The 23892-nt window shown below is 46.7% G+C and overlaps 1 protein-coding gene across 2 annotated transcripts in view; it reads left to right on the top strand.

Annotated features, from left to right (window-relative positions):
- Window positions 1-23892, top strand: part of LOC308225134 (uncharacterized protein) — a 41072-nt gene that overhangs the window by 4933 nt on the left and 12247 nt on the right. Inside the window, exons 1-2 of one of the 2 annotated variants that reach the window (XM_080625650.1) lie at window positions 4658-4865; window positions 4945-5113. In XM_080625650.1, the coding sequence (XP_080481776.1) occupies window positions 5078-5113 (36 nt within the window). In that variant the 5' untranslated portion in view covers window positions 4658-4865; window positions 4945-5077. Of the gene's footprint in view, window positions 1-4657; window positions 4866-4944; window positions 5114-23892 lie in introns of those variants that run through there. The other variant, XM_080625651.1, reaches the window with a different exon arrangement.

The following is a 23892-nucleotide window of genomic DNA, read 5'->3' as shown; positions in this document are numbered from 1 at the left end:
TTTTGAAATATGACTGTAAAATCAGAATTAGATTGTAATCTCTTTGGAGCAGGGACATCTTTGTTTGTCCTGTACAGTACTACGCTTTGGGTGCCATGTTATCAACAGCAGAGGTTGAGTAACGAGCGATGCTCACAAACTGTATCTGTTGACCCTGCCATTGAGCGGCTGTTCTCATCCTATAATTACTAGTGTGCTTTGATTTCTTTTCCCTGCTTCTCATCTCTGTAGTAACTGGACTTTGCTGGGCTCTTGGATCATAGGTGGGATGGATCTGCTGCCCAGCCTTTGACTGGGGTTCTGTGCTGTGGGCAGCTCTGCATGTGCTGTGTGAGCTCATCCATCCTGATGATGACTGGCACAGGCTGCCCAGAGGAGCTTGCTTGTTAATTGCCTGCCCTGTATCAAAGGTTTTCAGTGAGGGCAGCACAGCAGATGATGCCCTGTTTGCATCCCTTCATAACTGCTCTTTCCTCGTCCCCCAAAGCAGCACCATGCGTAATGGTTTCACCAAGTCTTTATTGTCACTGCTACTAAAAAATCTTGGTTTAATTTATAACCATTGCATTTGAGTGGGAAACTTGCCTTGTCATTGTAGAGAAAGAGGAAGGAGAGGATGCTCAAGGTGTGACTGTTGTGATTCCTAAATAGTCATGGGTTTTGATGTTAAGGGCTTCCATCTCCTCCTACACTGTGTATGTGGCTCTGCTTTGTAAGGTGAAGATGTGGTTTCCATGTATTCTATACCTGGTGGCTCAGATTTGAGACAGTGACTTCCATAGTCTCAACAGTTGTGTTGTACAGCTTTGGGATCCAGGGCTGCCCCTCTCCAGGACCCCCTGTTGCAGTGGAGAGGCTCTTCACCTTGAAGAGAGGGAAGAGGATGGGCTTTCAGATTGTTCGAACTGAACTGGCTGTGAAATGCAGTCCTTGTGGAAACTCTTTAAAGGGGTCTGTTTCCCCATCTGTCGTGGTGAGATGCAGGAGCACTTGTGTGGCAATTTTACTTTCCTGAGAGTAAATTGGGGTTGAGAGAGAGGCAGAAAAGATGCCTTTTTTGAGGCCCATCAAGCTGTGAGTTAAAGCTGAGGTACATGTGGGTGATGTCTCCGGCTCAATTGCCTCTAGGTGCTTTGCTCTAAAATAGGACATGATGTGTCTCATTTCACGTGGGCTACTGAGCCGCGTCCTGCAATACTCCCCTAATTGTCTTGATTCTTCAGCTGCAAAGATCCATTAACACAGACAGAAGTTTCTTGCCTTCCCAGCCAGGAAGAAAAAGGCAAGGGACTCATGGAAGGGAGGGGGGAGAGCTCAGAAGGAGTCTTTGCTGGCAGATGACTGCGGTGAATCTCACAGCCCCATTTAGCACATCCGTCTTTCCAGAGTAGCTGATGGCACATGTGAAATGCAGCAAGTCCTGGGGCTATTGTGTAACTTGGGGGATGCCTGCAGCCGCTGCTCATAATTAATCATTTAAGCACCAGTAAAATCAAGTGACTTTCCTGACGGTATCCAAACTGCTGACCTCAATGCATTTCAAAAGTTCGCTGGATGCTGAACCTCGGATGACCCATGGATGGATCTGGAATAATAATTTTCATAATCCTCAAGTCATTATCTGAAGAGGGAATGTATTGTTCTCCTAATTAAGTCCATCCACACGCTGTGCAGCTTCCCATGCAAATGCACTGTGCATAAACTAATTAAAAGAAATATACAGCCACAAGGACTTAAACTGCCTTTCATGCAATCTCTTTAAATTAGAAGGAGTCTCCCTCCTCCCCCCTCACACACACACACACACTCTAACAAGGGATTCGGCACCATATTCAGCAGGGAAAACCACCAAGCAGATTTGGATCAGAATCTGGAATTCCCCAAGATTTATTAGAAAGCTTTTGGTTTATGACATTTTTGCGAGGGCCCTGGACGTGTAGAAGACCCAAATTAAGCGAGAGTTATGATCATTTAATAGGAGACAGTCCCTGCCCTGAAGAGCTCACAGTCTAAACGGACAAGACAGCCAAGAGCTGGAAGAGCCTTTTTAGCAGTTAAACAGTTCAGCCATTGAGGAGTTGAATGACTTTTTCAAGGTCATACATAGCGAGCTGGGAGCTGGAGGCAGACCTAGTCCAGCAGTGGATGTGCCCAAGCCTCCTGCCTTTAGCAATAGACCTAAAAGACGTGATCTGTAGAAACTTCTTTAATGCAACAGCACCAAAGAGCAATTTCCCAGTGGAACTGAGAGGTGTTTGGTAGCTGGGAGGTGGCTGCCGAACTGCTTGGCTGTATTCAGTAGTTATTTCATGTTCTCAGTGTGGTGAAGGCTGTGCCATTGGAAAGCAATGGATTGGAGGCGTCTATTTGTGTTTAATTGTGGCAAGGATGTGAATGAAGCAAGTTGAAGCTTCATTCATTTATTGTCAGGGTCAGCCTTCCTGCTATAATTTCCCTTGGGAATACTGCTGACATTGCCTTAGGCTTCTGCTTTGCAGAAGAGGAGTGGAAGCTCTGGATGTGTCCTGCTCGCTGGTTTCACTCCTCATATAGGATGACTGGTGTCTGCAGGTCTGCTGGAGCACTGTGGTGTTACCGATTGCTCTCCTCCTGTAGGAAATCAAAAGCAGCTTCAGTATTTTGTCTAAATATAGACAATATATGTTCAAACGTATCATCCTCGTCTCCATGATGATAGCAGGGAGAGGTGTCAGTACATATTAACGTACTAGATTGGGGGTACCTTAAACCAGTGGATGTGCCAGTAAAAGATAACTTGGATTTTGCCTTGCTCAGACTTTCTCCCACAAATACCTTTCTTGGCTGCTGGGATTATGAGATACTCCAGATAAAGACCGGGGCATGCGAGATGGGGCAACAACCTTGTAAACTGAATCTGAGTTTAATGATGGAGCATCTCAGTGTTTTCATCTGTCTGAGTGGTCTTCAAGGGGTTGGTGGTACAGAGATTGGCATTTTCAAATCTCACATGATTGTGAACCTGCTGTGCACCGAGACCATGAATGACAGGTCACAGGTAACAGGTCACATAGCAGAGGAGCAGTTTGTGAGCAGTCTGATCTGAGCAAAGTACCCAGACAAAGAAGCTGGTGTTTCGCTGAGATGAACTGAGTCAATGCAGCCATGCCCACCCACAAGAGAGGACACAGCAGCAACCATGCAGCTTTGAGCCACAGGTGGAATAGTATCAGCTAAATGTGAGATGAAGATGGGCTGTTTAACTCACAGCCCTGCAGAAGCCTTTAAGTTCTGCCAAACAGACACTAGTTGGTGCCTGCATCGTCTGAACAAGTGACATCTGCAATTATGGAGGCAAGAGAGGCGCAAGTTGCAGAAACAGTCCATTAGTGTGTGCGTGCCATCCACAGGGGGACTAGTCCAGGGAGAGGTGGCAACCAGGCCCTCAACAGCCCAGCCATGGCTGGATAGGAATTTGCACATGAGTTTTGAGGAAACACAGGATTGCCTCGCTGTTGTTTGTAGCGGGTTTTTATAGGTGCAAAGTGGAAGAGGAAATTTCCTCAGCCTGGTCTTGATTACTGTCTCATTTTGCATGTGGCAGGTTTCCTGGCAGCATCCTTGACGATGCAGCAGTCATTGGAAAAGGCAGCTGGAAAAGGAGGGTGGCAAAGAGGTGGGATCCACCCAGGAGGCCTCTGCAGCATGGGATCAGAACCGGAGCGAGCAGGCAGTTCTCTTATCTGATGTAGCCTGGAGAGCAGACAGATAGGACTGCAGCAATCAGTATGATGGGAATGTGGTGGGTGGACTCTACCAAGAGAAAAAGAAACCCTCCCCTCTATGGATGAGCCTTCATCTCTGTTTCCCCTCTCCAGTCCTCATTCCGGTAAGAGGGAGGATCTTTTCCCCATCTAGCAATGAGATGAAAGAGTGCCCCCCATTTGACACTTCATGAGTTGGCTGAACCCTACAAAATGATCTTCATAAAATCCTGATTCCAAAGCATCAAAGCCTTTTCCTGACTGGTAAAAACCCTAAAAATTCCTGGAAGAACTGCCAAAGGGCAGTGGGGCTGATTCTGTCAACTGCCTTTGGTTGGAGCTGGGTTTGGTTATTTATGGGGGCTGGGGGAGGCAAGAACTTTCCAGATGGGCGGCTGAACCAAATATAACAATGATAAAAATCAATGCAGTTATGTGAAGGGAAAAGAATGCCTGTGCTGAAGGGCTGCTTGAGGCACACGCTTCCCTGTGTGAGACATCCCTCAGCACCGTGCTGCTTGTGGCATCCCACCCTGTCCTGCTCCATCCCCGTGTGCTGCACAGGCACCTTCTCCGTGCCTGCTGAAATGCACCCTTTGCTGGGAGGATGCTGGCTGGATTTAATGGTTCAAAATCATCTGAGTTCTCAAGTCATCCTGAAGTATTAATTCTGATCCCTGAGAGCCCTACTGGTGTGTGTGGCACTGCACAGACCAAAAGCTCTGTCCCTTCTCCAGAGGCATTGCAGTCTAGGCATGCATGGCAAGAGAAAGCATAAGGAAGGCAAAACGTATGGGATTGGGACTGATTGTTAGATCTTTGTATGCATCCAAGAATTAGTTGTCCAGTTAATTATCCAGTCCAATATCAGCACTTTCTTTGTGTGATCTTTGTTTTTGGAGCTGTTGCCTGGTGGAAACCCCTCAGTACTGCCATGGAAAGGATATGTAAGAAATTGGGCAATTCTTTTTTTCTACTGGGTCCTTTTCTACTTCTTTCACTCTGGTATTTGCACTCTCAGCCTCACCTGCTGGTCGATATGCATTTACACTGTTGAAAGGGTGGTGAGGCTCAGCCTACTGAGGTTGCTGTCCATCACTGCAGTGAATTCCAGCTCTCTAGGTAAGTCTAATGAAATTGAGGGAATTAGTCTCTCTTATCCAGCCAGCAGAGCCGTATTCAGTTGGGTTTCTTTGTTTAGGTGATGTTCTACATCAGTCTGTGCTCCCATCGGTTGCCCTTCACCAGCCCGCTGTCTTGTGGGAACCCAGCCCTGGCCACAGTCATCAGTCAAGGAAGGTGTAGGCTCCTCTCCCTGCTCCTCAACCAGGGGTATGGACCCTCCTGCAGCAAGAGATGGCTGGGATGAGGTGAGTGGTTTGTTTGCTCATGAGATGGCAGGACCCTTGTTCCTTGTTAAAGGCAGGTGAGATGAGAGATGTCATTGATGTTTCAAGGTGTTCTTATCACAGGCCTCAGTCTGAAATGACACTGTTCATCCACACTTTCTCTCCAGCTTATTGATGAAGAGAATTTTTTCCTGTTGTCTCCAGTCTCTGGAAAGCCCCTAGACAAAAGAATTTTTCAGACACATCATTTCCTTTTGTGAATCAAACTCTACCCCCTTAATGTTCAGCAAATAATTTGTTCCAAAGGGCCCGCGTTGTAGGTGATCGTAATTACATTTGGTTTTTAATAATCATAAACACTCCTGTTTTCTGAGAACCACAAAACTGATTTCCAAATCATTTAGTTTGAATGGCATGTTCTGTGTTTGTGTTGCATCTTCTCCCCCATACGCACTTCTAAAGAAAAACAAACAATGTATTAAAAAAGAAAAGAAAAGCAAGTGTGGGGGGAAAAAAAACCTTGGAGAACTTTAAAAGACTCTAAACCTGAAAAGGGAGGGTGGGATCAGCTAATTTGTCCCTCTTTTGTATGGTTTATTAAGCCTTTTGTTCTGGAACGCATGGGTTCAGTGGGAAAGCGGTTTTTGATATATAATGTATTTACTTTTGCTAATTAATTAAAGCAGTATTCATATGAAAATGCCGACTGATAATGGCTTTCACAGCAACAACTGTGTTTTTTAAAGTAGCAACTTTTAATTACAAATTGACTGGCAGAAATATATAAACCCAAATATTGTTCCACTGATTTCCTTTTAACTGTGTTACTCTTGCTTGATTTATCGGATTAGGGCTTTTCACACATAGTGCGTACAAGATATTGTTTTTAATGAGAAATTAAAAGATTACCAACAATACCCATAAACCATTAAAAACACAAACTCCAGATGAATGGTAATTAGACAGAATGATTTGAGGCTGATAAATTGAAAGCAATTAATGTGTTTGTTTGGGATTCTGAAGATAGCTCTGGGTGTTCCAGCAGGCACTGAAGGGTTCAGATTTGGTGCTGAAATGCATGTGGAGATACATGCACTGCTTCAAGTGTCCAGGACACCAGTGGAGAAGATGCTGACAGGGTTCCACTGGGCTTTGGGAAGAGGGAGAGGTGAGGAGCGATGTGAAGGGGTTTTGTGGGGAGGGCTAGAGGGGTACATCAGAGCAAGGGCTTCCTTGGGTCAAATCATTCCTATGTTTCACTGCTACCTGTGGCATAACGTAAGGGAAGACTTGATGTAAGAGGGGAGAAAGTGCTGAGGAGAAGTAGGGGTTTCTCATCTGTGGTTTATCAGGTTTGCATCTTCTGCTCAATTTGAGCAGCACTGCGTCAGTGGGCCTGTGTGAGATGTTCTCTTCTGGGAGACAAGGAGGTTACATTTGTTAGTGGTGCCTTGTAAGCCCATCAAGAGCATCCTGTTTCTGTTCTTTCTCTTATTCTTGGCAAAGCAAATGTTTTGGGATTCTATTTCAGCAAAAGGAAGTATTCTGGGGTGGTGATGCCTTTTGATATTGTTCCACGTACTTGGGTCTAGAACAGAGCTCGCCATGATTTCCCGTCTCAGGAGAGTTTCCTAAGACAAGGAAAATAGCCAAAATCAAGTCATTCCCTAAATCAGGATAGTGATGTCTTGTCTCAAAAAGCCTAAACCAAAATAGCCCTCCCCACCCCAAACCTGAAAGCCTCAGGTGACATGTGAACAACTGAAACATCCCATTTCAATTTTTACTGGGTTTAATTTCAACTCTTGTCCAAGTATAAATTAAACAGAACATGGAAATGAGGAGTCGTGACAAAGGAACACCTGAAACCTTTTCCCTGTTTCCCCCCACGTCAGGAATATCCATCAGAATCAGCCCTTTCTTACCCAGTTTTTCATGTGATAATCTGGCATTTCTCATGGGGGGTTGGGGTATTTTTAATGAAGAAAAAATTCTTGACATGGAATTCTGCAAGTGGAACTCCCTTCTCCTCCATCAGTTTATCTCTCTATTCCAATCCCTCCTTTAGATGTGTTTCTTCCATGAGTCTTTTCGGTGCTTATCCACTGTAGAAAGAAATGCATCATTTAACAAGGCAAGAGAACAGTGTGTGCCCTTCATGTTTAACCATCAGCTGCTGGTATCTTCTTTGAGGAACCAGATTTTCAAAGGAGCTCAAGTTCGTGAAAGCACTTAACAGAGTGGATGCTGGTGGTGCCCAGTTCTACTGAAACCCTGGTCCTCACGTTCCTAGTGGGAACAGTTGGACTGAACCAGGTATTTTTTTCAGGCTTTCCCTGGAAAACTGATGTTCTCTATGGAAACTCTGTGGCTTGTCAGACTTAGGTCCCAATTCTTGCACTTGTTGACTGTCTTTCAGGCGTGCTTGTCCTGTCCTGTGGGTGCTCTGAAGCTTACCTTTGCAGGAGCAGGAGCCCTGTCTTCTGTCCCTGTGGTTCCATCCCTGCGCAGCACACTGTGACCCTCATGGGGTGATTTGTTATAGCTCTCCTTCATCCTACTCCTCCAGCCATGGTTGATTGCAGGGAAAGCCTGTGTGTTAGCAAAGTGTATCTTGCTTCTAGAGACAAACTGGACAAGGTACCGCTTCCCTAAGGGGTTCCTCTGGGGAACACTTGCTGGTTGTTGTCCCCACTGTGAAGTAGCGACTTGGCCATCTCATCAAGTATTTTTCATTCCTTGTGCACTGGTTCAGCCATCAAATTAACAAGAAAGGTTCTTGGAGGAGCCACCAGGGGCCCATTGCAAAAGCTGGATGCCAGTAAAATCCAGTTACGTGTAGCAAAAGGGAAAAGCCCAATAAGGAAACAGTAACAGAAGAGCTCTATTAAAAAGGCATATGGATGCAATGCTGCTGGCCCAGTTAATGAACCTGTTCTCTTCAGTAGTGCAATAAAATCCAAAGTAATTGCAAATGAAACTTAATGCCCTGTAAAAGAGTTCAGCTCCATCCTCCCATAGCCACAGGTCCTGGCAATAGAGGCTGGTCCAGCAGGAGAGGGGAGTGCTGCAGAGCCACTGCTGAGGAACCTCTCATCGGTTCTGCTCAGTGGTTTAATGTTGTTGGAAATGTCCTGGCCCCTTTAGCCAGCCCAGCCTCTTGAAGGAAGATGTGGACCAGGGCAATGCATGGGGAATTTGAGCTCGACGCTGTGCCCGTGGGATCCTGCATATTCTGGTCTTCCCCGAAGGAATTGCTTCAGACTGGTCAAACCTGGAAGCTGATGAGGTGATGGTTGCTCTTTTCCTGTGTTCTCAAATCCCTGTGTTTCACCATCATTCTGACTAGAGTGGTGGGCTCAAAAGCTCTGCAAGAGCAAGGCAGAGGAGTCCTCCTAACCTTGCTTGTATGTGTATTCCTTCTGGGCTTTGGTCCTGACTTTTTACACTATGTGACTCCTGCCTGCTCCAAGCAACCTCCATTTGTTTGGGGAAAATAGACTGATGATTTTGCTCCCTATTGCAGGTTTTGGATAACAGTTTCCTCAAGTCATAGGGCTCTCTCTGATTGTCTTTACTCAGCTCTCAAGTCAAACATCCTCTATGTGAATAAGAAGTATGTGGGAGGGAGGATTTGCAGCACCAGCATTTTCGGGTGAGGATAGTGATATTTTTTGGTTGTTGAGTGCCAGTCTTTGGGAATGAAATAACTGCTTAAGAATTTGAGCTTCATTTCGAAGGCATGTTTCTAGTCTTCACGTCTGTGTGAACTCCACCCCCTGTGTAATTTGAAAGTGTGACTTGGTTATGCCTGAAAGGCTCCGGATCCAGAAGGCAAAGGAAAAATAACCCAAAGCTGATTGTTATTAAAAACAAACAGCACCACCCCCTCCCAAGCTGCTGGTATTTGAATTCCTGGGTTTGCATTGCTGGTTTAGGGCCAAGGGAACAGGAGGCAGGTAGGAGCCTGACTCACATTGAGTCAGAGGCAAGAACCTGGAAGTTTGCTTGAAAATGGCCTGAGCCTGTTTATGCTGGTGAATAAGCACCCACAAAAAGGGGTGAGCAAGGACAGGGTGAGTGCCACGGAAGGAAATACCAGCCCATAGAGAGAGTCCTTCCTGCTACCACCCACCCACCAATGGTATTTTTCAGGAGGCAAGCATCAGTCCTGCAAAGGGTGATATCCCCTCCTTGTCCTCCCTTACTAATCAGGTTTTCATTTAATCTGCAATGCTTCGTTTCCCCATGTGAATTGACTATAGCTGGTAGATAAAGCTGTGAATTGCCCTTTTAAGTTCAAATGATGGTTCTAGCTGCACATTCCTCAGTTAAAAATGTGCAGTGTCCTCCTTTCCTGGCATGTGCTGGCAGAAGTCATGGGGTGCGCTCTGAGAAATAGCCCCTGCTTGCTTTATTGTTGTTCTTTCCTTCCTCTGATGGCGTGAGTCGGGGGCACTGTCAGTCTCTGAGCTCACAGCGTCTCCCTTTGGGCAGCCAGCCTGCCCGGGGCATTGTTTGGGCTGTGCCATGCTGTAGGGTTCATCTTGATGCTCTGAGGTGGACAATAAAGGGGCAAATTTCTGAAATCCTAGTGGGATTCCTAGGGAAACTTCCTTCCCCCTTTCTCCCCTCGAGAGGAAGCAGCCTCCTGCACACTCACCACTCTCCTGACAGGGTTAGGGCTGGTGCTCTTTATGAGCTTCCTGCCTATCCATAGGTTTGACTTGGCTTCTCTCAAGGTTCTTGTTGAAATTGGTCCAACGCTTTATCCTCACATCCGCCGCGCACATGAATTCCTTAGTGTCATAAGTTGGTTAAGATCCATGCGAGCCGTGGCACCTCTCTGTCTTTGCCCCTTCGCCCACCCCTGTGAAAAATGTGTGGTGCTGTAAAGAGAGGCAAAGACAAATATATACAAGGTGGGGAGCCTTAGTGATGTGGAACTGAGAGACGAGGGCAGCAGAAATGTAGTCTCTAGTTTGGCTTTTTGATAATGCAACGCAAGACTGGCCCTTAAAGCTGGATGTGAAGTCTGCTGAAGTCAATGGAGAGATCTGTGTGGGTTTCAGTGAACTCTGGATCAGTCCCTTGAAAAGCAGCAAGGAGTATGGTCCTAATAAGAGAAGGTTTTGGCAAAGGGATAGGGTTTAGCTTAGTTGTGGCTGCCCCATCCCTGGCAGTGTTCAAGGCCAGGTTGGACACAAGGGCTTGGAGCAACTTGCTCTACTGAAAGGTGTCCCTGTCCATGGCAGGAGTTGGAACTGGATGAGCTTTAAGGTCTCTTCCAACCCAAACCGTTCTAAGATCTATGCAGGATCCTAAATAAGACCTTAGGTCAGCACCTGGAAGTGCTCATTAGGAAAGGGACAGATGCTGTACTCAGGGGCTATTACACCAGAGGTCAGGGGACGTTGTGTGCTTTGAATACTGGGTTAAATGTCAGCACCATGTATTTTCAAATCGGGTTCCAGTTGTAGGTGTTGAATGCTGGAAAGTCTATTTCTGAGCAGAGTTTTAAAGGCTGCTTCCACCTCTGTTTCCAAACTGTACTCTGTGAGGTGCTGTGTTCCTCCAGCTTTCAGGGCTGCAGGCACACATAGGCGAGGACCTTGAGAGGACCACTGCTGGGACGTTATAAAAGAAGAAAAGATCTGGCTCTTTAGATCAGGGATATGAACATTTGAGATCATTCTCAAAAGGGCAGGGCCAGCCATTTCCCAGCTAGGTCTTGATTTGAACTCTGGAAGCCCAGCAAAGCTGGGGTATGTGATCCCCCGACTGGGGTTGTCTAAACATGGAAATCACTTGGAGCTCAAGTCAGCAAAAATGTCTGTAAAGGCAGTGAATAAATGCAGTGGTCAGGGGGAGTTAATCTTCCCACCCAGGAGCTCTGGAGTTCTCAGTGCACAGCCAGTATCATCCACAATACTACCTGTCCCATTGCAGCCTGGATTTGGTCTCCTTGCCTGTGGATTAGACGTAAGGCATATAAAACAAAATACAGGCACAAAACCCTTGTGTTTCCTTTGCAAAAGCAGGCTGTGCACATAGCTAATTCTTTTCATGTTAATCTACACTTACAACCCGATAACAGGCTAGAGCTTTCTTCTAACCAGGCTTGATTAAATTTGGAAGATTTCTTCCCAACAGGAGAACCCTTTCCGCTTTCACGCAGTAAACATGATTTTGTGCTTTCTCTTTTTCCCTTTTTTATTTTTATTCCAGGATTTTTTTTCCCCCTTATTATTATTATTATGAATAAACTAGTTTTAAATCAATTTCAACAGCTGGAATTAATTTTCCTGTTACTGACTCTTCACTTGGGCCTGTCACGGAGCGGGAGGCTTTCTATTAGCATAAACATAACTGAAAGCTCTGGAATTTGCATTAATGTACTTTTAACAAGTTGACAGTCTTTTGGCACAAGCTCCTGAGATCTGAGAAGCAAGGGGGGAAAGAAAGCCTGCATTATACCTTACCCTGGCCGGATTGTAAGAAGCTGTCAGGTAAAACCTCAGGTTTCTTTTCCTACTACAAAAATACGGGACAAAATATCCACTCCTAAGCAGGTGCATGGATCTGACAATTTGTCACAGTCCTTACCGCTGGCCTCTGAAAGAGCGTGCTCATGAAAGAGGAAGCTGTTTAATTGTTATTTAGCGATGTGGGAGGTGCTGAGGTGCCAAATACTTCACAAAGTTGTTTAAGGGTCTTCAGGAAATGTGTGTTTCAGTGTCAGGGCCATGGGCCCTTTGAAAAGTGATCCAAACTCCCCTAAACAGGTCAGGAGTTGTGTCGAATAAAGAGCTGGTCCTGTGAGCTCCTTTCCACAAGGTAGGAATTCAGGAGGGCTTAGCATGGCAGTTTTGCCAGCAGATGATAAAATCATAAGGGAAGAGCCAAAGACTCAGATGATGGTTTTGTTACATCTCTGAATAATTAAAGTGAGGGGGGGTTTCCATCTGCTTCCAGCTCCTGGGTGGCTAGTGAATTGTGATGGAACCTGGCCTTTGTTAGCCACAGGACCAGAACCCCGTTTGTGGATAAATGGAAGCTGATGTTCCCACCAGATGACATGGCTTAAGCAGAAAGACCTTAAAGGAGGATGGTTATTAGGAAAGCTGGTGTTGGTGGCATTTGGCTGGATTCTGTTGGCTTTGCAATCAGTGTGTAGAGGTAACAGGGCTACTGCTGGGACAGCGTGGGCAACCAGTGGGCTGTTCTGCGTGCCACTGTCCACATGGATGGTTTCTCCCATGCCTAAAAGCAAAGAGTTCCCTTCCAGGGAAGGGAATCCATACAACAGGCATGGCTGTATGGATAGCAAGCCTTGGGTAGCTCAGGATCCCTCTGCTATGTCGTCGTTGTGCCTGTGTATCGGTGGGGTTGGTGTGTGTGTTTAACGAACACAATGTGTTTCCACTAATTACTTGGGATAAAGGTGTTCCAGCTTTTGCAGAAAATGTGCAAGCCAGCATCAAATCTGTGTATTTGTGTCTGTGTTTCCAGTTACACTGGAAAAGTCAGCAGGAGAAAATACTTGGGCTGCACATCAGACTCATATCAGTTGCCATGGGAATAAAAGGAATACTGAGAATTGAGGGAATCCTTTTGAACGACACGATTTTTTAAATTGAGTTCTTATTTGACTGTTTATTTAGGCCCTACATTAAGACAAAAATGTGTGTTTAGCCAGCTCCTCCTGCTGGATCCAGAGCAACTGTTAAAGCTTCTTTCCATAGAGATATTGCTGATCCTGGCCCCAGAACAGAGAAGAAAGAGGCCTGGGAGAGCCGCTGTGCTCAGTGGCACTCAGCTCGCACAGCCCCTCGCAGCTTGGCAAATAGAGCCTGGCTTTGTGCTGCATGGTAAAGCTGCTGCCAGTGGTCTGGCAAGGCTGTGGTATTCCTCTGCTCCAGGCTTTGTTTCTGGGTTCGCCTCTTGAGTTTGGAGAGACCAAAATGGTGCCCCTTTGCTTTGGAAACTATGACTCGAGCTGGCCAGCATGGGAGTGATGTGACGCTGCTTACAGTCAGTCTAATGGGAATAGTCTCACTGCTGGGAAGAGTCACTGGAAGATCTGCTGGGTAATTAGTGGGGGGACTGTAAATAGCTAAAACCTGACTGAATTCCTCTGTCAGCTCAGGATGGGATCCTCCTGCCACTCCTCTTCCTGCCTCTTCCCTCTTTGACCACAGTCAGTTATTCTGGAGATAATCTTTCCTCTTGCTACTGTGAAACTCACTGTGGCTGTTATTCATTGCCTATAAGAAAATGAGCCACACGCTGCTCTGGAAGAGCAGTATCCCCCAATCCCGTTCATGTCCTCAGTAGTTTTTCCCTTTCCCAGGGATGCTGGCTGACAGCAGAGGCAGCCTGTCTGGTGCCACTTGGCTCAAATGCTGCTGTTCCCTCTTGTTGCAACTGGTGGAAGGCACTTGAAGTACATCTGCCTGGCTGTGATCATAGAATCATAGAATAGTTAGGGTTGGAAAGGACCTTAAGATCATCCAGTTCCAACCCCCCTGCCATGGGCAGGGACACCTCACACTAAACCATGCCACCCAAGGCCTCATCCAATCTGGCCTTGAACACCGCCAAGGATGGAGCATTCACAACCTCCCTGGGCAACCCATTCCAGTGCCTCACCACCCTCTCAGTAAAGAATTTCTTCCTTAGATCCAATCTAAACTTCCCCTGTTTCAGTTTGAACCCGTTACCCCTTGTCCTGTCACTACAGTCCCTGATGAAGAGTCCATCCCCAGCATCGATTCACTTAACTTCTCCTGAGCTAATCTGTGTATCTTCCTTTGACAAAAAGGAGATGTTTCTCCTCTTTCACAAAAAAACCTTTTTCCCTACCTGCCAACCCAATCCCTTCCAATTGCATGAGCCCAGAAACTGTCCCAAATGCAGGAATGGTGGAAGGATAACAGTAATTGGAAGGAAGGGTCAGCAGCTGTGACACTTCCGCTGTGGTGAGGGAACTTATCCAAAGCTGAGGGCTGGTGCCTGCACCAGTGTTGACTTCGTAAACATCCATGGAGGGTGATGCGTGAGCCAACATTGATGGCACCAGGCCCCTGGTCAGGGTTCGTGTGTGCAAGCTGAGTGCTGGGAGAGCTTTGCAGTGATGGGAAGAAGAGTGTGGGAGGGGAAAGGGAAAAGTACTTTGGTTTAGAGATACCAGCCGCAGCGCTGATTCACTGGGCTAATCGGATCTTGGTCGTGTTTTTGGTCTGGTATCTGCTCTGGGCGTCTGTCGCTGTTTTTGAGAATTTATCTTTCTTATCAGAACTTGGGGGTTTTGTTGGGTTATTTTTCCTCTCTTCATTCAAAGTCTGTAAGAGGAAAACATGCGAAAACTGAATGTCCCTTTTCTCAGAGCTCTGTCTGGTAGGCGTGAGCTGTGGTGAAGGTTCTTCTCATGTTGACTTCCAAGGAACGTGGGTGCCGCATGGGCAGTGGCCAGCCGGGACTACCTACAGCCTCTGCTGAGTTGTCCCATTTCTGTAGGAGATCTCAGTTACTCCCAGTTTCAAAACAGTCCTTGGAGGCCATGCAGTAAAGGCTGCTGTACTTTTTGTTGAAGGATGTCCTATGGCATTGATCCTGTGGGTGATGGTCTCGGGCCTTCCGTTAAGTCACCCTGATTCGGGCAAGCATGAGAAATGGCAAACTGAGATTTAAACTGGCAGCCCTAATGGGCAAGAATGGACAGGAGCACTGTGGGCCCTTGTCCCTATCCTCTGACAGGAAAAGCCAAAGGACAATTGAAAAGCTTTTATTATAGCTCATGTTCTGGAGCTGTTACTGGAGGGGTCTGGAAGCTCCAAGTTGTCCTGTGCAATCTGGCCTGCACAGGTTGAGATGAAGCCATGAGCATTAAGTGGAGCCTGTGATGACCAGTGTGTCAAACCTCCAAACTCTGCAGCAAGTATTAGTTATTATCTGGCAGCTGAAACCTGCCCTCCAGCCCCTGTTGTATCTGTTAAGCTGAGCACACTGTGAGAGGGGGGCTGTTTGGGGAACGTCTGATAAAAGAACTTTGTCTGTGCAGAGCTCCATTGGTGACACTTCTCCGTAAACATCATCTGTTGTTAATTCAGCCTTGCATGCTTACAGACAGAACTTTGTGTTGATTATGTGTGTTTTCTGGAGGAGAGATTTTTAAATATGGAAATGAATGGAGATATCTGCACCACCAGTTAGCATCATTTCATATCATTATTGAATATACATATTAGGGAAGTGCTTAGAGACCTTAGATTACAGTAGGGCTGCACTGAGCAAGGTACAGAGTGTGCCTGGGGGAGATACCGCTTACTACAAATAGCTTGAGACAGTCCCAGCCAGAGCAGGGACTGGGCAGAGGGAGGGCAAGCACAAGGGGTAAGGTGACCTGCTCAGGGCTCTGTGCAGGAAGGCAGGAGCAAAGCTGGGCCAGGCTACAGGTCTGTTGGCTTTGCCCAGTCCTTAAACACTGCTGTCCTCCTAAGCTTATGTGGGCAAATAACAAATAGAGATAGCCAGGCAGAAAGTGATTACATTTCTGTAACTCTGTGGTGCTTTTACCATCATTCTCATGATACGTCTGACATTAGACCCTGAGCATTTGAGAGGAGGGGTGCTGGTGTCCTTGAGAATAAAGCATGATGCTAATATTACACTTTTTATGCATTCAGAGTGCCAGAGATAAGAAAGAAGTTCTTCTTGTTTAGGTATTACCAAATTCAAAGAGTGATCTCAAAAGCATGTATATTAGTTTATAGATCCGTATAAATCACTATATTTGCTTGTCTAAATTCTAGAACTTGGGGTGAAGCAATAGAAGGAGATCAAATACAATTTATAAGTAAGTGCAGACACAGGCCAGTCTGATCTGTTCTGGGATTCATTGATTGTGGATTTGGGTGTGAGAATTAGAATCCTCCTTTGCTGGAGCTGATGTTTTGTGCAGTTGAATTTCTATCATCTTGAACGTGGAGAATCTCGGGAGATGAGCTGAAGGTTATAACCATCATAACTGTGTCCCAAAGGGGGCTGGTGTGGGACCAACCCCAACCTGTTTCATACTGGTGCCTTTGGTCTGGTCTCTTGTGTCCTAGGATCATATATCTCTCTGTTTATTCTCTTTGTCTTTCAGTGGAGGATTTTCAGCAGCATTCAGGATTGGACAAACTCTGCTCCTATTGAAACCAAAAGCTGCTTTGCCACTGACTTCACCGGGAGCTGTTAGGGCAGGTACTGGTACCGTTGGAATGCCACGTCTTGAAGCTGCACCAGCCATGCAGGGACTGGAACAGTCAGTGTGAAGAGCAGGATATGTGCTAGTCCTGTATGTTCTGGAACTGGTACCTGGCCACCACCAAAAGCCCTCTTCCCTTCTCGTTGACACAGGTGGCACATGGGCAGCAGGACCCCAGATTGAGCTTTGCGTGCATGGGAGGCTGCACACAGGGACCCCTGGTTAACATGGCTTCAAGGGACCCTGCCCTCAGCCTCTGCTCCATTGTCATCCCCCAAACCTTCAGGACCTTGCTGTGATACCAGGATGGCTGTTTGTTACCATTATCTCAACGGTAGCAATTGTCATGGGTAAAAACATCCCATTGTCCAGAAGTACAAGACAACAGCATCGGCAAAGAGGGCCCATCCTCCACACCCCCTTCTCCTGTGACTCCTCCACCCTCAGGAAGTGGCAAGGCTGTTCCGTGTGGCCAAAAACAAGGCAGAAAACCTCTGGTTGAAAAGGGAGGTTGAGCTGATTGGTAAGCCAGGCATGGGCACTGAACATCTCTTGAGAGATAAGTCTCTGACGCTTGATTCTTTTCAGTCCTTTTGGAGACCGTGATAAGGAGGCGGCAGTTGTTTTGTCAGGGTTGCTCACTCTCGTTGTGCAGCATGTTCAGTCACTGAACTTGCTCAGATAAGACAAACATCTAAAGGTCATTTCCGGAGACACACACCAGTCTTTGCACTCAGGCAATGGTTGCACCAAGGGTGGGCTACTAGAGATAGGTCTGATGTTGAATGCCCGTCAGAAGGATGCTCACTGTAGCTGGTGGTTCCATGTCTCCTTTACTTCCCCAGAGCTCCAAAACTGGAGTCCAGACTTTCCAAGCAGTCCAAAGATCCGGGGTATTTGGCAAAGGGGGTTGTCACCACCATGGCCCCAGGGGGATGTTCCTCCTTGTGACCCTGCACAGTGCTTGGCCTGACCCTCACAGGAGCAGCAGTTGCATCACTTCGGCATCTAATCCCATTTATAACCTGAGGTACCAGTTATAAGATGCCAGTAGATTTTAAAACCCCTGCAATGGGGAGGCCCATTATTAGGCCATCTCAGATGCATATCTGTCAGTGCAGGGTTATTCCATTAACTGGGATCCAAGTCATTAGTAAGGTAGAGGCTTTTTGGTTAATTGCTACTACCAGAGCAATTATTTCAAGCATTTCTGAATTACAGAGACATTTCTGTTCACTGCCAGTTGCCTAGGGTCAAATATTGGGTCTAAGGCATGTGATGGTGTCCTGCTGCTGTGAACAGCTACAGCAAATCCTGTCTGGATGCTCTTCCTAAGAGGGATGGATGCACACAGACCTCTCCTTCCTTGTGCTGCGTTGGGTTCTCTTACAGGTCGCTCAGAAGTGCTGTGTGGGTTTCCCAGCTTTTCCCAGGGACAGGCTCCAGGGGCTGTGAGCAGTTTTGGCAGGCAGTGGTCTGCTCATGATGCCAGGGACCAAGTGAATTCATGCCCTTGTGCTTCACAGCTTTTCCCTGTGTCCTGCTGATGAGCTGTGAAAACTGGAATAACACGTTCTGTCTGGATGGAAATGCTTCTCCTGCTTTGTCTGCATATACTCACCTGTGTCCAAGTGGGATGTACCTGCTGTGCACCTATTCCCAATCCATCCTGGTGCCCTCTGCCCCAGCCCACAGGCTTTCATTTCATTTCATTCTCGCTCTTCCCATCCCCAGACCTGTCGCGAAGGCTGCCTATGCCCTCTCTGTGGAAGGCAGCTGCCTGCATGAGGGAGCTCCAGGAGCTGCCCATGTCCTAAGCAGTGAAACTCTGTTGTTTCAAAGTCACATTGACCCGGGTGCTGCAGCGAACGTGTGTCGTGTCTGCTGCTGCTGCTGTTTCGCATGAGGGAGCTGCAGTCAAATATTAAAAAGGCAGCAAGAGTATTAAATTATTTGCCAATGGAACATTGTCATTCCTCCATAAAACTATTTTGACCTGTAGTTTTCTATGGAGTCCATTGCTCTTAAGTGTGCAGTGAGAGAGGAAATTAAAAATTAATCTTTATTTCCATCTCAGAAGAAAACCTTAATTCTCTGCATTGAAATTATACTCGTAATCCAGGGTAATAAATTATAGTTTTTAATTGCAGCTAGTCACAGCCAGTCAAACGGGAACGTCTCTTTCTCTCGCTTGCTTTAACTTTGCTGTACAGAGGAACTCGTGGAGTGCTGGAAAAAAATCACGTACATTGACCCAGGCTCTTAACATTGTGTAGAATGAGCCCAGGGCGTGATACGACAGCCAGGCTCTGCTCTTGTCTGGTACACTTAAGCCAATGACCTCAACATACCTTATGGGCACCAGTTGTGCCATACACACAAGGACAGGGAAATGGGTGAATTCTACCGTTGCCGTGTGGATAAGGTGTTGGGGTAGCATCCTGTTCAAGGTTATGCAGTGAGTCAGTGTTGAAGGAGGAACAAGCTCTTGATCCTGGTTCACCTGCTTGTGAGTATCAGACAACTCCCTTGTGAGCTCAGAATAGGAGCCAGAATGCCCTGCTCTGGCCCACTGACCAACTTGGCTGACCTTCAAGTGCCTGAGCTCTGACGCTGTACTTCTTCTGACAAAAAGGATGGCTGCTTAAAGCAGATCTGTGTTTATGCTCAGTGTCTGGTGCAAGTAACCTCTGCGTTCTTTCACATTATGCTATGCTGCAGATGAAGGGAATGTTTCTTAGGTTTGACATTGCTCTGTTGCATAAGACAAAAGCCACCTTGGTAAATGGGCTTCCTAAGGTGTGGCATGCTTTAGCACAGCCAAGGAGGTGGGTCTGTTCCCAAAAAACTGATGCTCTGCATGTGCAAGCTCTTTCCACTGCTGTCCCACAGTGTTTGTCTGAAGACCTGCATGCTCATCATGCTGCTAGATCATCCTGGCTGCTGTCATCTCATCACTTGCACGGTGTCCCTGAGAGCAGCCCATAAGGTGTTTGAATACCTGTGCAGTGCAGGTACCTGAAATGTTGCTGTAGCACCGTCCTACAAGTAACCCAGCCTTGGCAGTTGTTTTTTACCCCATCAGATCCCAGGCAATGTGATAGGTCTGTGCTAACAGGGAGGATTTTTAAAGGTGTCTTAGGACTTCCAAGCTCAGCTAGGAAAAGGGAGAGCCAGCAGGAATGCAATCCTTAGTTGGACAGAGACAGAGTGGTGGTTGGAGCCTGCAATTCTGATTATAGCTCCTAGCTTTGTTCCTTTTTCCTGAATTGTACCAGTGTGTGGAAGAGCGGACAGAAAAGGATGGAGAAGTGGTGAAAACATCAGGCCCAGCTGTGAAAATGGAATTAAATCCACCTGGCATAAAAAGCCTTAAGGGTTATTATCACTATAACCCCAGTGAAGGTGTTTGTTATTAATCAGGATTAGCCTGGCATGTCTATAGTCGCTGGTTTGGAAAAGACTGTAACATCTCTGCAGCCAGGATCTTCAGTCTGTGACTGTTCCTCCTCCTGAGCTCGGTACTGTTAGCTGCCATGAGAGGAGCGTGGTGAAATCTTTACCCCAGGATGCACTTCTTGACGAGTAGTGCCTAGATTCCAGACAGGAGGTTTATGGGGTCTTCCATAGAATCTTGAAGTGGTTTGGGTTGGAAGGGATCATAAAGCTCACCCGGTTCCAACCCCCTGCCACAGTTTCTTGTGGCTCATGAAAGTGATGCTTAACTTTTGAATGAGAGAACTTTGGGATGCAGGAAGCAGAGCCTGTCAGATACACACACAAAAGCTCTGCTTCCCAGCAGGGAGCAGTCGGGGAGAGCAGGAGAACACCCAGCAGACTCTAGCTTGTGTGTGTTATACAGACAAGGCTCCTCCTGGAAATTAAATGGTTTATCTGAAGTTATCAGACTGCTGACTGCTCTTTAAAAGAGGTACTTCAGGGCTGGGGCAATAACCGTGGTTCTGTTTGTTAAATCTAAAGGAAGAATAATCCTAGAATTTATTATCCTGTATGTGTAATTCTTGTATTTAGCAAAATATTGAAATGAGGATTTATGAACTAAACAAACACGCTTCCAGAGGACAATGGCAGCCGTACTGCCTGTAGCAGTAGTGGCAGCAGTACTGCCTTTAGCTCTAGTGGCAGCCTGGTGGATATATCACAGCAGAAAATCTTTTATAGGACAATAAAATTAGTGAATGAGAGCAGAAGAGAAGTGTCTAATGGATCTGGATTTCAACAAGCATCTATGAATCCATATCTCATGAGATCTTGCCTGAAAAAAACCTTAATTGTGTTTGACTGAGCAAGGAATGAAGAGAATAAGGGGAGGGAAATAGGAGGGGTTATCTTGTGACCATGGTTGGAGATGTGATGAAGGGGTAGCCTGGATTTCAAGGCCTCAGCCAGTGGGTTTAGTTCCATGCTCTGCCAAGGACTCCACAAGGACACATCTCTTCTGCAGATCTTAGTTTGCCATCACTAAATGAAGAACAGTGCTATTGCCCTTCTTGCTTGTGAGAATGACAGCATTTCAAACTGGGAGGTTCCATGAACCATGGGAGTGGAGCCCATGCAACAGCATCGGATTTTTCCACCCTGCCATATGAGCAATTATAAGAAATTACCCATTTCTCATCATTTCATGCTTCACGCGCAAGGGGGGCAGCCTCTGGTTCCTATTAGAATAGCAGCATTTCATACACATTCTCCATCGGTGCAGTTATTGACACAAGCTGCAGGAACAAGAAGACAAGGCAAAAGGGCTTTGTGACTATGGGATAACCCTTTCCCATGAGAAACTGCTACAGTCTGTTACAGCATCTGATTTACTTTTTTCCTTTGATTTGACTAGTATTCTGTGGGAAGAGGGAAAGATTTAGCTGGTGGTTGGAGATTTCCTGTTAGGTGAGAAAAAGGGTCTTTGGTTTTCCTTCATCCGGGAAATACTTATGATGAGATGTTCAGTGGGGCTACACAGTGAGTGTTCAGGCTCACAGCCATGTCATTTAGTGTTTGCTTGGCTTCCACTGACTGGGAATGAAGGGGATTGTCTCCTCCATCCTCCTGCAACCTGGGGACTCCACTGTTCTGGGCCCAGGAGCCTTTGCTTTTGCCCACTCCCCCAGACACGAGTGCTAGCCAGAGAGATTGTCTCCAATGTAGTCTGAACAGCTCTTCCTCTCACGCTCTTCTGTATCAAACACTTCCCACCTTGAAAGCTTCCTTGGTTAACTGCTCATTTCAGAATCATTATTAATGTATTTGCACAGGGATTTTGGAATTTAATTAGCCTCTTTTGAACTGCTCTTAGTGTGTTTGTCTGGAGAAACAGAAAATCCCTCCATGACTTGTTTGCTTTCTTCATTTGTTGGTTTTCACTGGAAGGGGAAGATATGGATGGGCTTTGCAGGGTTGCATCCTACTGGTGCTGCATCCGTGGATAAGCTGTGGGGCTCTGCAAGGGAAGGGGCTTTTGCTGTGATGCATCCAGGCCTCTCCTATCCATGGAGGGTGTGTGAGCATGGCACGGGATGGGCTGCGGAGCACAGTAGGACTCAGTCAGCTGCTGGTAAGGATCTGTGATGTCCAAACGCACAGCTCCTGATCCAGATATGTTTGCACCATGGCAGCTGTGCTGGCTGAACTGGGCTCCTATTTCTCTCTGCAGTAGTTTCCCTTGGGAAATTCACATCTCCGACTGCGATTTGAATGAGTCCTGCTTCCAGTGGATGGAGGCCAAACGGCTCGATGTTATTTTCATCCCACTTCTCGGAAGCGCGTGCTCAGGGCAGCAGTTCTGCGTCTTGCAGGCTGTGTATGTACCTGCGTGCAGCTCTGCAGGCACTCAGTTTCCATTGGTTTTATTGCCCTTTGCCCACTCCAGGCTGGACAGAGCGGCTCCGGGTTCCCGGGGTTCCTTCCGCCATGGGAGCACTCATGTGCGCTCTCTTTCTCCTTCACAAACCACAGTGGTTATGGCCGCTGCCTCTGGTCCTGTTGCATCGGTCCCAAATCGAGGAAAGATGACTGACTTAATCACTTGATAGCTTTGGGTTCTAAAATTAAACAGCCTGCCACATGTGCAGCACTGTTACTGTATTTACACCAGCAGTTAGCAGACAGCACTGGCCGAGCTGGAGGGGCTTCGCAGCTGCAGCTTTTGCTGCTGTTGTGCGGACACAGATGTTCCTTTGCCCTTTTCTTACATTTCCCTTGTAAAAACAAAGGCGCTTGTGCTCATAGAGCTTTCTGGACAAACTCCCAGGCATCGCTTTGTAAACGTGTCCCGATGCTCCTTGGTGTGTGGCTCCAAAGGCCGGGTGGAAGGGTTGAGGGACTGGATCAAAACCAGGAGACAGTGCAGCAACCAGAGCTGGAGGCTCCAGTCCCAGTGCTACAGCTGCTCTCTGAAGGATCAGGGGCAGTGAAGAAGATTCAGAATGGGGCTTCCCTGTGGAGTCACCTCGGGAGCCTTGTATGGCCCTGGGGACATGTGAAGACACATAGTGACACACTGCGCAGGCTGCTAAGTGAAGAAGGGATGCTTTCTAGGAGCTCACTTAGCACCACTCAGATGTATTTGGATCCTGGGAGATTAGAAATCAGAGGAATAAGCAGTGGATAAAAGCCAAGGTGAAATGTGCAGAGGTGGAAGGAGCAGAGCGTCATTCTTTGGAGGAGGACAGGCTGAGGGATGAGATGTTCCTTATTATTTTGGTTCAGGGAACATTCCTCTGTGGTCTTAGATGTGTTGCTTTGTTTTCTAGCAGGAAATCTGGCTTGCCTGACAGAAGGATTAGGAGATGGAATGAATATTTAGCACTAACTATCTAAGAGTGTTTGGGTGAAATAGAAATATTTTGACATATTAAGTCTGATTTTTACCAACTGACTTGGATGACTGAGTCATGCTGTTGTTTGGGGTTGAGCGAGTGTTGCTGCAAAGCATTAGCAGGCCTGTGCTTTGGTAGGTTGCATGTGCTTGTTGAGTAGGTGGCAGGAGAGGGTTTGGTTTTCATTCACTTTCAGCTTTTTATTGAAAACAATTTCAGTTATTATTGGAAAGAATCCTTGGGGATTTCTTTCTCGTGGAATAGAGCTATATGGATCTGGCAAGTGGATGTAATGGAAGCAGTGTCGCTGTCCTGTTGGACAGTGTCCAATTGAGAAACCCACATCAATTAGATCAGAAAAAACCCCAGTTCTAGGCAAGGTTTGTGCCTGCTGCATCCTCTAAGGATACATGGATGATCCTGGGGTACAGGGATGCCTCAGATCACTTCATAACCCTGTGCGCTAACCTGTTCCTTGTCCCTGCAACTTTTGGAGATCATGTGCCATACCTGAGCATCGTTCCAGTGTCTATAAACCATCTATTGCTAGTTCTTGTTTCACTCTTCTTAAAGCTGCATGGGACTTGTGTCCCTGGACCAGTTTTTGTTCCGGAATTTCCTCACAACATGCAGATTCTTTCAGATTTTAGTTCAGAATCTTCCCTCCGGGGTTTTCGGGGCTGCTGGGCAATGGCTTTCTCAATCCTGCTCCC

Source organism: Psittacula echo (genome assembly GCF_963264785.1).
Source record: "Psittacula echo genome assembly, chromosome: 9".
Taxonomy (NCBI): Eukaryota; Metazoa; Chordata; class Aves; order Psittaciformes; family Psittacidae; genus Psittacula; species Psittacula echo.
The sequence above is the reverse complement of the archived record's forward strand: the minus strand, read 5'-3'. Positions and strand labels throughout refer to the sequence as shown.